This window comes from Lampetra fluviatilis, chromosome 13, assembly GCF_964198595.1.
Source record: "Lampetra fluviatilis chromosome 13, kcLamFluv1.1, whole genome shotgun sequence".
In the NCBI taxonomy this organism is placed as follows: domain Eukaryota; kingdom Metazoa; phylum Chordata; class Hyperoartia; order Petromyzontiformes; family Petromyzontidae; genus Lampetra; species Lampetra fluviatilis.
The window spans coordinates 4,467,109-4,479,039 of NC_136287.1; the positions used below are offsets into that span (position 1 = coordinate 4,467,109).

Below are 11,931 nucleotides of genomic sequence, written 5' to 3' on the forward strand. Positions count from 1 at the left end.
CCACCTCCCTCTCCCTCACCCCACCACCCCCCTCCCTCACCCCCCCCCACTACCCACACACCCCTCCTTCACCCCACACCCCCTCCTCACACCACCAACCCCTCCCTCCTCACAACCCACACCCCTCCCTCACCCCACCACCTCCTCACCCCACCACCCCCTCCCTCACCCACCACCCCCTCCTTCACCCCCCCCCCCACTACCCCATGACGCGCCGCGTGACGTCGCGCCAGGTCGCCATGACGACCCACGACGCTGCCGCCACAGCTGCTGCCAAATTTGCGGCCTCCTCGAGTCCGCGTGGCGCGTTCACTCCTCGCCACCACCACGACCACCACCACCACGGTGACCACCACTGTGACCACCACCACCACTGTGACCACCACCACCACTGTGACCACCACCACCACCACGGTGACCACCACCACCACCAGTCCACCACGACGACCACCACCACGACGACCACCACCACCAAGACCACCACGGTGACGCTTCGCTTCGCCACTCTCCTACGGGCACCGCCTTCACGTCTCTGCTCCTTTACCGCGCGCATCGTGAGCGCAGCATGGCCCGGGAGAGGAAGGGGGGATGCGGCTGCCGGAGCTGGAGGAGGCGGAGGCGGCTGTGGTGATGCCGGTCGGCTAATTTGGTGGTCTTCACCAAGAGACACTTTTACTTTATTTATTGAGTAAAGCAGCCACTGTAGAGAGAGAGAGTGTCTGGTGGGGGTCCACTCGGCAGCATTCATGAGTGACCGCAAGACTAAAGGTAAGATGAGGTTCGCACAAGTACAGTGTCTATCCACTGCTGGATGAGGAAAGGGCCTTCATAGACCCATGGCACCTGCTGGGTCTGTACCGTGACCTCCTGCCAGAGGGCCTTCCACACTCCACGTGGCCTCAGAGTGCACCTAGCCTGGCACGAGCGGTGGACGTCGGTTGTTGTTGTTGATATTTAACTTCACCCGCGATGGGTGGAGACGGAGCCATAGTACAGCACAACCGCGGATTGGTTTTCTGCATTGGATCTGCTGCCCACCAAGGTAGCCCTCGCAGCCCTCACACCGGTAAAACATGATATTCAAATACAATTATATCCATAAAAAACATGTATTAGGTCTTGATTTAAAGCTTTCGTGACTGCAGGGATTCATATTCTTGGTTCTTTCGGTAAAGTCACGTAGAAGGGAAATAATAAAAATATAAAACAATAAAAAATCTCACAACGTTTCGACTGCAATACAAGCAATCATCACCAGGTGTGAAATCCACAGCAAGAAAATGTTTTAAAAAAGTGTATTAGGTTATCAAAGGTTAGAATTTCGTCTCGTAACGGGTATACTTTTAGAACTGCTTGAGGCAAATGGCTCATGCATTATTGCGAAAATTCCACTACCTTGCCATCGGGAAAGAAGAAGACTCGGTAACTACACCTTTTAAAACGTATATTTGAAATTGTTAAATATCAGTGATTTAAAGGTGATGTTTATCGTAGTGTGTAGGTCTGTGGGAGTTATGGAAGGCAGGACGCGGTATTGGAATGGATTTTCTTGCGCTGCACTCTGAATTAACAGCTGCTGAAAATCACCTGAGCAGCAGTTAAGGATTAACTTTTCAAATGTTGTTATGTTACTAATGTCACTTTAGAGATTCACATGAATCGCCACGTCTGTGGGAAGCTGTGAATAGTCATTGACTTGTCCACATTATTCACCGTCTTTTAGTTCAAATGAAAACAAGAGAAACCAATGTACTATTTCGTGAAGGAACTTCTTTATTTAAATTACCATTCAATACTCAATGTCGGCATGACACTAATAGCAAATTTTCCGTAATCATGGTTTATTGTAAAATGTGCGTGAGACTGTCAAATGTATTACATCTATTAGCAAGGGTACTTAAAGCTGACACTTTTAACACTGGAAAATAGAAATTCACAATATATTGCTTTGTTGGCATGGAGCTGGGCACCACCATATTTAACATGTTTGTAATAGGTTACCTGCAGATATAAACATGACAATAAACATGTCGCTGTGTATGTTTTGTAGTCAGTGAAGATTAAACATGCCACAAGTTCTTTCCTGCCGCAGGCTAAGATACTGTTGATAATAGAAGCCTTTTAAAAAGGAAACGTGCCCTAAAACAAGTAGGGACTTGACTCACTGGGGTACTGAGCCTCAGTGGAACTCTATACCCCATCCAGCTGGAGATGAATGTGCCTTGATTATACTTTAATGATCTCATTGTTTGACACATGCACAGTACCTTCTTCGGGTTTAAGTTTCAGAAATGATCTGGCCCTTTAAAGATGTTCAGTCAAGCTAAGAATGCATACAGTTTAGTAATTATATTGTTGTGTATAGTTAGGAGATCCGCAAATAGAGATAAATTAAGGAATCTTTTTTTTTATTCATATGCAGTATGATTGTAGAAGTCTTGGTTGTCTGCTGTTATGCACATTAGTGTATTCAGGATCTGTTTAAGCAAGTTAATTAAATCACACTATAAGAACATTTTATATCGTGTATTTTTTTAATAATCACATTGTGAGAGCACTACATTACAGTCAATAAAATCGTTACGATGAAGCTTGCCTCTGATGGTATAATACAAAAAAATGATCACAATGCAGTAACTATTCACTGATTTTATTTGTTCACGCGGGTAAGACACATTCGTCCTCAAGTTATATTACAAAAATTAGAGAATCTTGGTAAAACAAAGTAAGTAACAGCAAATAACTATTGAAATCATGAAAAATGTTAAAGCTCTTCAGAGACTACCCCAAGTGCAGTGATCCATACCTTTAATGAAGCCTATCTTTTTTTTTGCCCTCCCTGGTCGAAGTTGCTCAGCAGAAAGCAGCCAATAGAAGCCCACGAGCCGATCTCAATCCTTGCAAACACTGTGGGAAACCTTTTTTGGGAGCCCGTTTACCGACCCATCAACGCAGCTGCGGTGCTTTAAAAACAATTGCATCCACCAAGGCAGACCCAAGTGTCGCCACTTCTGAGAAAGTGCAAAACACTTCAGCCACAGAGGCATTTAGCAAATCAAGAGGCCACGATTCGCCAGTCACCCTTGCGTCTGGACCAAGTCATGCTCCTCTAGTGCTACAACAGGAACCAGGCAAAGCAATAAACCACGGCAAGCGACTTTCCAGGCCGAAGACAACCACCCTTCCCCTGCGACCCAACGGGGTGTTTTCACACCCAGGTTTGGAGAAGCCATATTCTCTGCCCACCATACCCCCGAGACGTTCAGCTATGAGAGTGTGCTACATCTGCGGTCGGGAGTTTGGCTCAAAGTCAATTTCTCTGCATGAGCCAAAGTGCCTGGAGAAGTGGCAGATTGAGAATGAGAAGCTGCCAAAGCACCTACGGAGGCCAGAGCCCAGCAAGCCAAATACGGACTCAAAGGCAGGGAAGCATTTTTTTATCATTAAATTCGTAATAAGAGACGGCGTACCCAGAATTTTTTTGTATTATAAAGTCTATAATTTCGTTAAACATTTTTATTACATATATAGTCTATACATTTTGTATCATGTAATATCTAAATGTATCTAAAGTGATATATACATCAATCAACAAAAAAACTCTTGAGTAAGTTGAGTAAAATATTTTCCAAAACACAATTGTTTCCTTGTAACGGCCACTACTGATTGTGTTCTTTAATATATGCATATTTTACATTAACCTCTTGATTATAACTGTGATTGTTTGGATCTAAACATATATTGCTTATTTCAACCTAACATCTATTCACTGCATTGGAAATACATGTGTTCGACAAAATATAAAACACATTTTATGTTACATAAAATATTTTATTAATATGAAAACTATTCAATATTTTGGAAGTAATCCTGTCATTAAAATTCCATACGAAAAAAAATGAAATTGCATTTAAAAAAGGAATAAGCAAACATTAACAGATGTGCTTCTTTAGTGTTTAGCCTTCCTTGACAATAATGGCATATTTCTTTTTTTGGAAATTCATGAATAAAAATTAAATAATGAAATATATATTAATTTATCAATTTTCAGGCTGGTGTTGGTGCAGCTAATGACTTGGCTTGGCAGAGTGCTCAGGCGCAGCTTGTTGCATGCGATAACTGTGGCCGCACTTTCTTGCCTGATCGTCTTGCTATCCATCAACGGAGCTGCTTTAAGTCCAAGGAGATTGCTGCCAAGGATGGTGGCCGTAGAGGGCCCTCCCTGTCCCGTGGAGCCACTTTCAGGAAACCCTCAAGCACTGTGAGCTCGTCCTTGCCCGTTGTTTCAGCTCCCAAAGCTCCCGGTGTCGAAAGGCTTGGAGTAGACAATGGTAAGGAAAGGGTTAATACATTAATTCATAATGTTCATTGGGTGTTTCAAAATTATTTTTTTTTATCACAATATGGAAGTAAAGTAAAAAGTGAAGTGGTTCAATAATAACATACATTAAACGGGTAATTATAACTTACATTTTGGCACTTGCCATTCGGATTTTTTCAACTGTCAACATATTTACAAAACTCACATTATGTACCGTACATGTACCGACTTGTGCAACCTTGCTTGTGCTTAGGAGGCGGCACGAATAAAAAGAACGGGAATGTGACGGCATCGCTGCAAGCCACAAAGGCCCCCATGCCACGCACTCTCATCTGCTACATCTGTGGCCGAGAGTTCGGGACAAAGTCACTGAGCATCCACGAGCCACAGTGCCTGGAGAAGTGGAAAAACGAGAATGACCGACTGCCCAGAGAGTTACGCCGGCCGGTCCCAAAAAAGCCACTGGTGGCACAGGCTGGCGGTGGCACCGGGGCAATTGCAGTGAGCAATGAGGCAGCCTGGGAAAGCTTCAAGGGGCAGCTGGTACCATGTTCTAACTGTGGCCGGAAGTTTGCGCCAGACCGTCTGCAGGTGCATCAGCGCAGCTGCAAGGTTAAAGGTCCTGGCGCTTCACCTGCTTCTACTGGAGCAGGAACAAGTGCGGCCGTGCAGGTCAAACTCCCCATTATATGCTGTGGCCACGGCGATAATTAATTCATTAAAAAAATTGTCTATTACTGCTTTACCTATTTATGGTGATGGTTAGCTGTAACATATTCGGTGAAGTATATACAGTGAAATATCGTGTTGTCTTAATTTTTACTGAACATAGTTTACTCTGTACAATTCTCTGAAGTAGGGTAATGATATATATTTCTGTTATATAGGAAAGCCTTATTTGTTATGTAACCGCATTACTTTAAATGCATTGTTATGCTCATTTTATATGCGTAGAATTGTGCATGTGATAATTTATATTTTAGGATTTATACATTATGTATATAACTGGTTCGTAATAGATTTTATATGAAGCACAATGTCGAAATGAATTATTGAATCGAATTGTAACTCCATATTGTGACAGTTCATCAAATATGTCGAGAGTGAGCAGTGAATTTCTATTTTCCCATTCATTATAAACGAGTCACATATTTACATAATTTTTACATCTTTTATTGAAACCCAGCCCAAGGTAATCCGAAAGCCGCAAACGGTTATCTGCTACATCTGTGGACGAGAGTTTGGAACCAAATCTATCTCCATACATGAGCCACAATGCTTCACGAAGTGGCATATTGAGAATGACAAGCTTCCAAAGAATATGCGTCGGCCTGAGCCCAAGAAACCTGAAGTGGCCTTAATTAAATGTAAGTAATGTTTGCAGCAATAAATATTAAATACACTCACCACTCAGCCAATTAACCATTAACTTTCCTAAATCACTTGACCTCTTCTTTTACCAGTCACTGCACCATTGTTTTCCTAATGTAATTTGATAATGAAAAGCAATATACCCATGTGCTTAGTCAAGAACATTTTCACATCGTCTGTTCTAATGCATGGATCAAAAATATGGATAGTGACAAAAAAATGTGCAAATATCAAGAGTTGTATGTTATTAATTAAAGATACTGACAGACAAAAAGACATTGTTCACAGAAACAACACAAAATATGGACGTCATTAAATGTCAAAAAACTAAATTGGCTCGGAAAGAGCACTTCATCGCTCGACGGGACCGGTTTCAATACGGCAGCCAAGAGAGGGATCGCATGCGAAACGACAGTCAATTTGAGAAGTGGGCGTTGCATTCTGTTCATATGCAGAAGTGTGATGAATTGTGACATCACAGGACCATGAGGAATGGCTTGAGGAGGTCTTCATCCAGCTGTGGATAGATCATGGCTGATAATGGTAGTAAGGGTCTCCATCTGGCTAACGCTTGTGTTGTGCCTGTGTGCAGCGAGTGGGACCTATGACCTGGAGGCAGCCAATGCAGCGGCGTGGCAAAGCTCGCAGGGCCAGCTGGTGCCATGCCCTGTCTGCGGCCGCACATTCCTGCCTGATCGCCTGGCTGTGCACCAGCGTGCCTGCAAACCAAAGCCTGCCAAGGCTTGAGCTGGACCAGCTGGCTCTGGAACAGCTGAAGATAGGGAGGCCTTCAAAAAATATCCTTCTGGGAGGTCTGAATGTTCTTCCAGTTGGTTACCAATTGTTTATAAAAAAAATAAATGTGGAACAGAGTGGTAAAAAATATACCGGGAAGTTTACATTTACAGCTTTGATGCTCATTAATACATTCACCAACGTGTAGAGGCTAGAAACGTGTCATACTCACTTCCATGCTGATGCAAACGGGTTATTATACAGATAGAAAATAAACAGGTTTGCCTTTAATTGTCTCTTACATGTGCCTATCTTCACAACTGCACTATCACAGCCTTCCCTGTTGATATGCTGTAATGGGTCATTGCTATATTAATGAAGGCCGAAATTGGACCAAACCCTATCCAGCATTGCCCAATGTCAGCATGTTGACTGGGCTAGAGCAAAATGAATGAACCTCAAATGAACATAATTCTATCCTTACTTTACTCCCATGCCCATATTCCCCCCTTCAGCAATCAAAGCTTTCAACTGAAACCCTAGTCAGCCTTCACTCAATTTTCTCTTGTTGCCCTCATCGTCTGGAGCTTCATTTTCCCAGACATCCATATCGTCTGCTTCCTGCCCTATACAATTTCAGAGTCAAGACCTTGTTTCCTCTGTCAATGACTGTCTTGATCTTTTTAAAATAAATATTGTCCACTGTACAGTGTCTTACGATATGGTTGCATTTAGATACTTTGCGATTTATTAAAGGCGGGCTGGGAACAAAATGATGAATCAACCAGTAGGCAAGAGCAGTTTGGAGCGGTTTTAGGAAACTTACAAGAATATACCAATGTGCCTAAAGAAAAACGTTTTAAATCAGTGTACATTACATGTGGGTCCGGAACTTGGATGTTGTGTAAGAAAATGCAAGAAGTAATGTATTTTAACACACGTAGGCTTTCATGTATTTTCGGAATTTAACTAAGAGACAGGAACGATGGGGCACGTGGAGAACATACTTTAGTTACATCGTATTAGCAGTTAAAAAACTGTAAGTGGGCTTGGGCAGGACACTACGAGAAGGAATATTGGCCAATGGTCAAGACTAACAAAGTATCAGCCAAATGAAGGGGCTTATATGAGAGGACGCGTCTGCTACGGAGATGGAGGGATGCAATCCGCTTGTATGCAGGTGCAAGATGGATTGTTGAATCACAAGACTATAAGAGGTGGTGGCAGTTGAAGAGACCTTCATCCAGCAGTGGATAGGTCAAGGCTAATGATATTGATGAACATTTGTATTATATGCACTATTTTTGGGGAATTTTTTTTCACAAATGTACGTAATGATTCTTAATATATATGCAGCAGGGCAGAGTACCAAGATTTTCCAATTGTTTTGCACTTCTAATATGGTATCATACTTTACTCAATGAATGTGACGGTTCATGTACCTTTACATTAAATCATAACATGTGTATGTTGAAATATATATAAAATCTCTGATAATATAATAAAGATGAGTAATACAACCCGTGTGCATGTGCATTGAAAATATGGAGTGCAATGGTCAAAGCGAATTTCTGCTCTAATGAGCATCTCATTATAAGCCTGAAGTAGTGGTTTAATTATGAATGAATTATGTTATATTCTGGGTGATGGCCGTGTGTATGGGGTAAGAGGAATAGGTCAGTGTTGCCAAGGTTCCAGGGCTCGAATCCTGGCATCCACTGATTAAATGGTTTCTCAAGTTTAGAAATACGATGGTCTTGGCCTGGTCACCAATGACTACGCAAACGCTCCTCGACACTTTCAATTTGGTCTGTCACTTAACGCGCTCTGTGATTTTAACACATTTAATGTCACAGTCTGCATTTTCTTTTGCCCTTATTGTCACAGACACGTTCACATTCAGCGCAACATGTGAGGACGTGGACATGTGCGCGTCTCATGATTAGCCTCTGTCTCTCACAAAGCACACACAAGAAGCTAAGGGGGATTTACTGCTTATAAAAACCCATTTATTTCCCCCACTTTCCAGCATAAGAAAACTAAGATAAAAAGCTTAGTGCCCCAAACAGCTTAAGATTAAATGAAAAAGGGATGCACCAAATAGCTCTATTTTAGACTCAGACATTAAAGGTCAATTGACGTAAAATATATTAAATTAATCTAATTTGTTTCAGCTCTCTTCTCATCTCACTACATCTTTGTCTCTTGACTACATCTCTCCCATCTGCATCTCTTTTCTCATCTCATTGCACATCTATATTTTGTCCACATTTCTCTCATCTAGCTACATCGCTATCTCTTCTATATAACGCAATAAAAAATGGGGGGGGGATAAAATAAGATGAGAACAGACATTGTAAATAAAATCCACGTGTTTCACCTTTGATATGTTTGGCTTAGAATAACAATCGCGTGTAAAGTGCATTGGAGAGCCCTACTAAGAGCAGTGTTTCACAACCTTTTTTTTCATGGCTACTGTACCCCCCTTGTGTGAATTTAGTTTCAACCGAGTACCAGCCCCTCGCCTGACCCAACATGCTTCCGAGAAATGAACGTATGAAGATTTTAACCAAGTGCCCATTTTGTGAGCCAGTAACTGCGAGCGATTGCAAAACAAATCGATGGATGCTCTGCACGCAACGACGGTTATTTGTTCGCGCTGGCTGGTTACTCGTGGAAACCACATTTTTTTTTACGATCAATGAGTTTATAGAAGGTCTTTTAGATCGTTCTAGGCCACCATATGACTTAACAAGTATAACCCGTAAAAACAAAGTTTTTCACTATAAATCCTTTATATGCGTGGCGGCTCGAGTCCTCTCGTCCTCTGGCTTGAGATGGCTGCCACCTATGGGTCAGATGATTGTCTGACAGCATTAAACAATTGGTAATTAAATATTTAAAAAAAATTCCCTAAACAGTGTAAAATTTTGGAAAAAATTTTTCTGACGAAAATGCATTGTCACGCACAACGAGTCTGTGTGCAAAATGTCAGCTCGATTGGATCACGGGAAGTGGGTTAAAAAACGACCGAAAGATTTGCACGGTCCTAAGCAAGCAAGTGAACTTAATATTAAGGATTTAAAAATGCATCGTAGTTATTTAATATTGACAGATTCGCGCAAGATTATTCACCAATTACTCGTGCGTGATATAATTTCATGCATTTATACAGCACCTCACGTGCCCCCTGAGGCATTGCCACGTGCCCTCGGCTGAGAACCACTGCTCTAGGAGGTACTTAGGCCTACTCTTCTACGCTGACCATGCATCATTGAAAGTGGTGGGAGTTAGCCGCACTTTATCCCACCACTCACACCCTGCCTGGTGGACCCACATATACTGTTGGGTAGGCAGACATCGATTGGATTTAAAGAAACGTTCCCATTCTTTAAATTGCCACGGCGGAAGATCGAAATTAATCGGTGGCCTCTGCATTGCAATACAAATTTGTGGGTTTTTTTCTTTTTAAGCATCAGATGCGTCAGCAAAAACGAGTCATTGGGTTATCACCACACACTCTACGTTTCTCAGTGGCCTGTGTTTTGAGAAAGGCAGATATTTCACCACGACAACCACGGCTAAAGGGCGAAGGAGTGGTGACTCTTGGTGTTGCAGTGACTGCCTGGATATTGCACGAGTGGCATGTGTAAGCACCAGGGGCCCAGCCCTCTCCAGGCAGATAAAGGGGGTCTCTTAGCCTTGTAGCAGTCAGCCTGTGCCCCACAGGGAGTGTGCTCCTCACAAGGACATGCGTTTCACTTTGGTGCGCGAAACTATCGCCGTTTCACTTCGATATTAAACACTGAGCTGGGAGAACTTTTCAATATAAAAAAGTGTTACTTTGGCCTCTAATGGCAAATACATTAAGTGAGATAAGTCATAAATAACTTGGTCATTGTATATGACATTGAGATGTATTTGCCCGTGACAGGTATGTTTTAGAGATAGTGGTAAGCTATCTAGTTAGTCGATCGGCAGGACCGCAGCGTTACCTATGCCCGGGGACGTTATCTGGAAGGATGAAAATGTTCAGCCCTGGGTCACGCACAGCTCAGGGTAGCGGGCATCACAATGCCCCCGCATTGGGTTCCTCCGTCTTGAGCCAGCACGGCCGATCGTCTGGCCTCGCGTGCGAGTCCACGGTGGTGGCAGGAGACGGGGCATCTCGTCAACACGCGGCGCCTCCAGAGGAGGGCGAAGAGGTGCGGGCGGTGATGGAGAGAATGGCCCTGGTAAAACTCGCCCGCCATGCGGATCAAACGCAGCAGGAGCTGGAGAAGATCAGGACTCGAGTGGATCACGTACGTACATTGCCAATACTGTAGTGGATTTGGGTGTGCGCGTTAGCTAGCAGTGGTCGGTTTTGATGACGTTGAAGTCAAATTGCAGAGTGATTGTGTAAATGTATTTAGGAATGCAACTTTGCGAACACAAATTTCAACAAGTGAATAAAAAAACTCCGCACAAAGGTCATCGGTGTCCTATGAAGAAAGGCTTATTGGCAAAAACATCACATACTTTGTTTCGTTTAGTCATTTAGGGCAGTATTATTGACAAATGTGTTAAGATTGCGTTATTTGTGCGTATGCACCATTGCTAGCGTAGTGTCAATAAAACATGTCTTCTTGGAAAACTGGCTTCGGTAGCTCTTTTTTACGGCAAATAATTGTGTATTTAACATTCCTCGTTTTTTTTCTCTATGATGGCTTTCTCTGGACCAGCTAAATAGCCGTGTTTGCTCTCTTACGACAGACGATGGAAGCCTTTGAATTGGGGAACCGTGCTGTCATGGATTCTTTGAAAAGGGCAAATATGGAGTGTTTTGAGAATTTGGTGAGCGCACAGCACACAGCATCTGCCGTGGGAGAAAGGGGATATACACCCGGAGTAAACTTCGCCTGACATTTGTGTTGGTGTTCTGCTATTGTAATTTTCACACGACGCTCAAAAAAAAAAATCAGTTACCGCTCGTTAATCTTCGTACTTATTTTCAGGAACAATTAGAATCATTTCTGTCGAGCTCCGCGCAGAGGCGACAGCACCAGCAGGATACGATGGTGTTCATCGTTGGCTATCAGGAGAAGTGTGGCTGTCGCCAACAGCTGCTGTCCCAGCTCAGCGAGGTACAACTCTGCCCACAATTGGGCAGCTTTGTTCAGAGGTGGTATGCGGTGGGGTAAAGCGTGGCGACTTCCACCTCTTCCAAGATGTCTGGCGGGAATGGAAAAGTAGAACAAATATCCTCTAGAGCAGTGATTCTCAACCTCTGTTGGCTACTGTAGCCCTTGTTGATGTTGTTTCAACCGAGTATCCCCTTGCCTGACCCAATGTGGGTTCTGAGAAATAAATGTATGTAAATATAGTGATTGCATGTGGGAAAGACAAACAAGATCGGGTGCAGTATTCTGGTATAATCACTTGTAATGGTTTTCAGTTTACATTCATGTCCCTAACTTAACAGAATTATGTTATTTGTGACAAAGATTTAAAAAAACATATTT

General features: G+C 43.0%; 1 protein-coding gene across 2 annotated transcripts; it reads left to right on the top strand.

Moving 5' to 3' along the window:
* The first annotated feature begins 249 nt into the window (after positions 1-249).
* On the top strand, positions 250-7,963 carry LOC144935449 (zinc finger protein 474-like). 2 transcript variants are annotated; one of them, XM_078862094.1, is made up of 6 exons: positions 250-1,042; positions 2,850-3,421; positions 4,052-4,331; positions 4,575-4,993; positions 5,508-5,688; positions 6,285-7,963. In XM_078862094.1, the coding sequence occupies exons 1-6, from the start codon at positions 970-972 to the stop codon at positions 6,437-6,439; spliced, it is 1,680 nt and encodes a 559-aa protein (XP_078718220.1). In that variant the 5' UTR covers positions 250-969; the 3' UTR covers positions 6,440-7,963. The 2 variants fall into 2 exon arrangements, with proteins under 2 accessions (XP_078718220.1, XP_078718219.1); XM_078862093.1 differs by having other exon boundaries at positions 250-768.
* The last annotated feature ends 3,968 nt before the right edge of the window (positions 7,964-11,931 follow it).

Excerpts from the sequence above, each read along its gene's own strand:
- LOC144935449 (XM_078862094.1), top strand. The coding sequence starts at position 970 with ATGGGTGGAGACGGAGCCATAGTACAGCACAACCGCGGATTGGTTTTC. Across the intron at positions 1,043-2,849 it reads TGGATCTGCTGCCCACCAAG|TTGCTCAGCAGAAAGCAGCC; the intron begins GTAGCCCTCGCA and ends CCCTGGTCGAAG. Across the intron at positions 5,689-6,284 it reads TGAAGTGGCCTTAATTAAAT|CGAGTGGGACCTATGACCTG; the intron begins GTAAGTAATGTT and ends GCCTGTGTGCAG.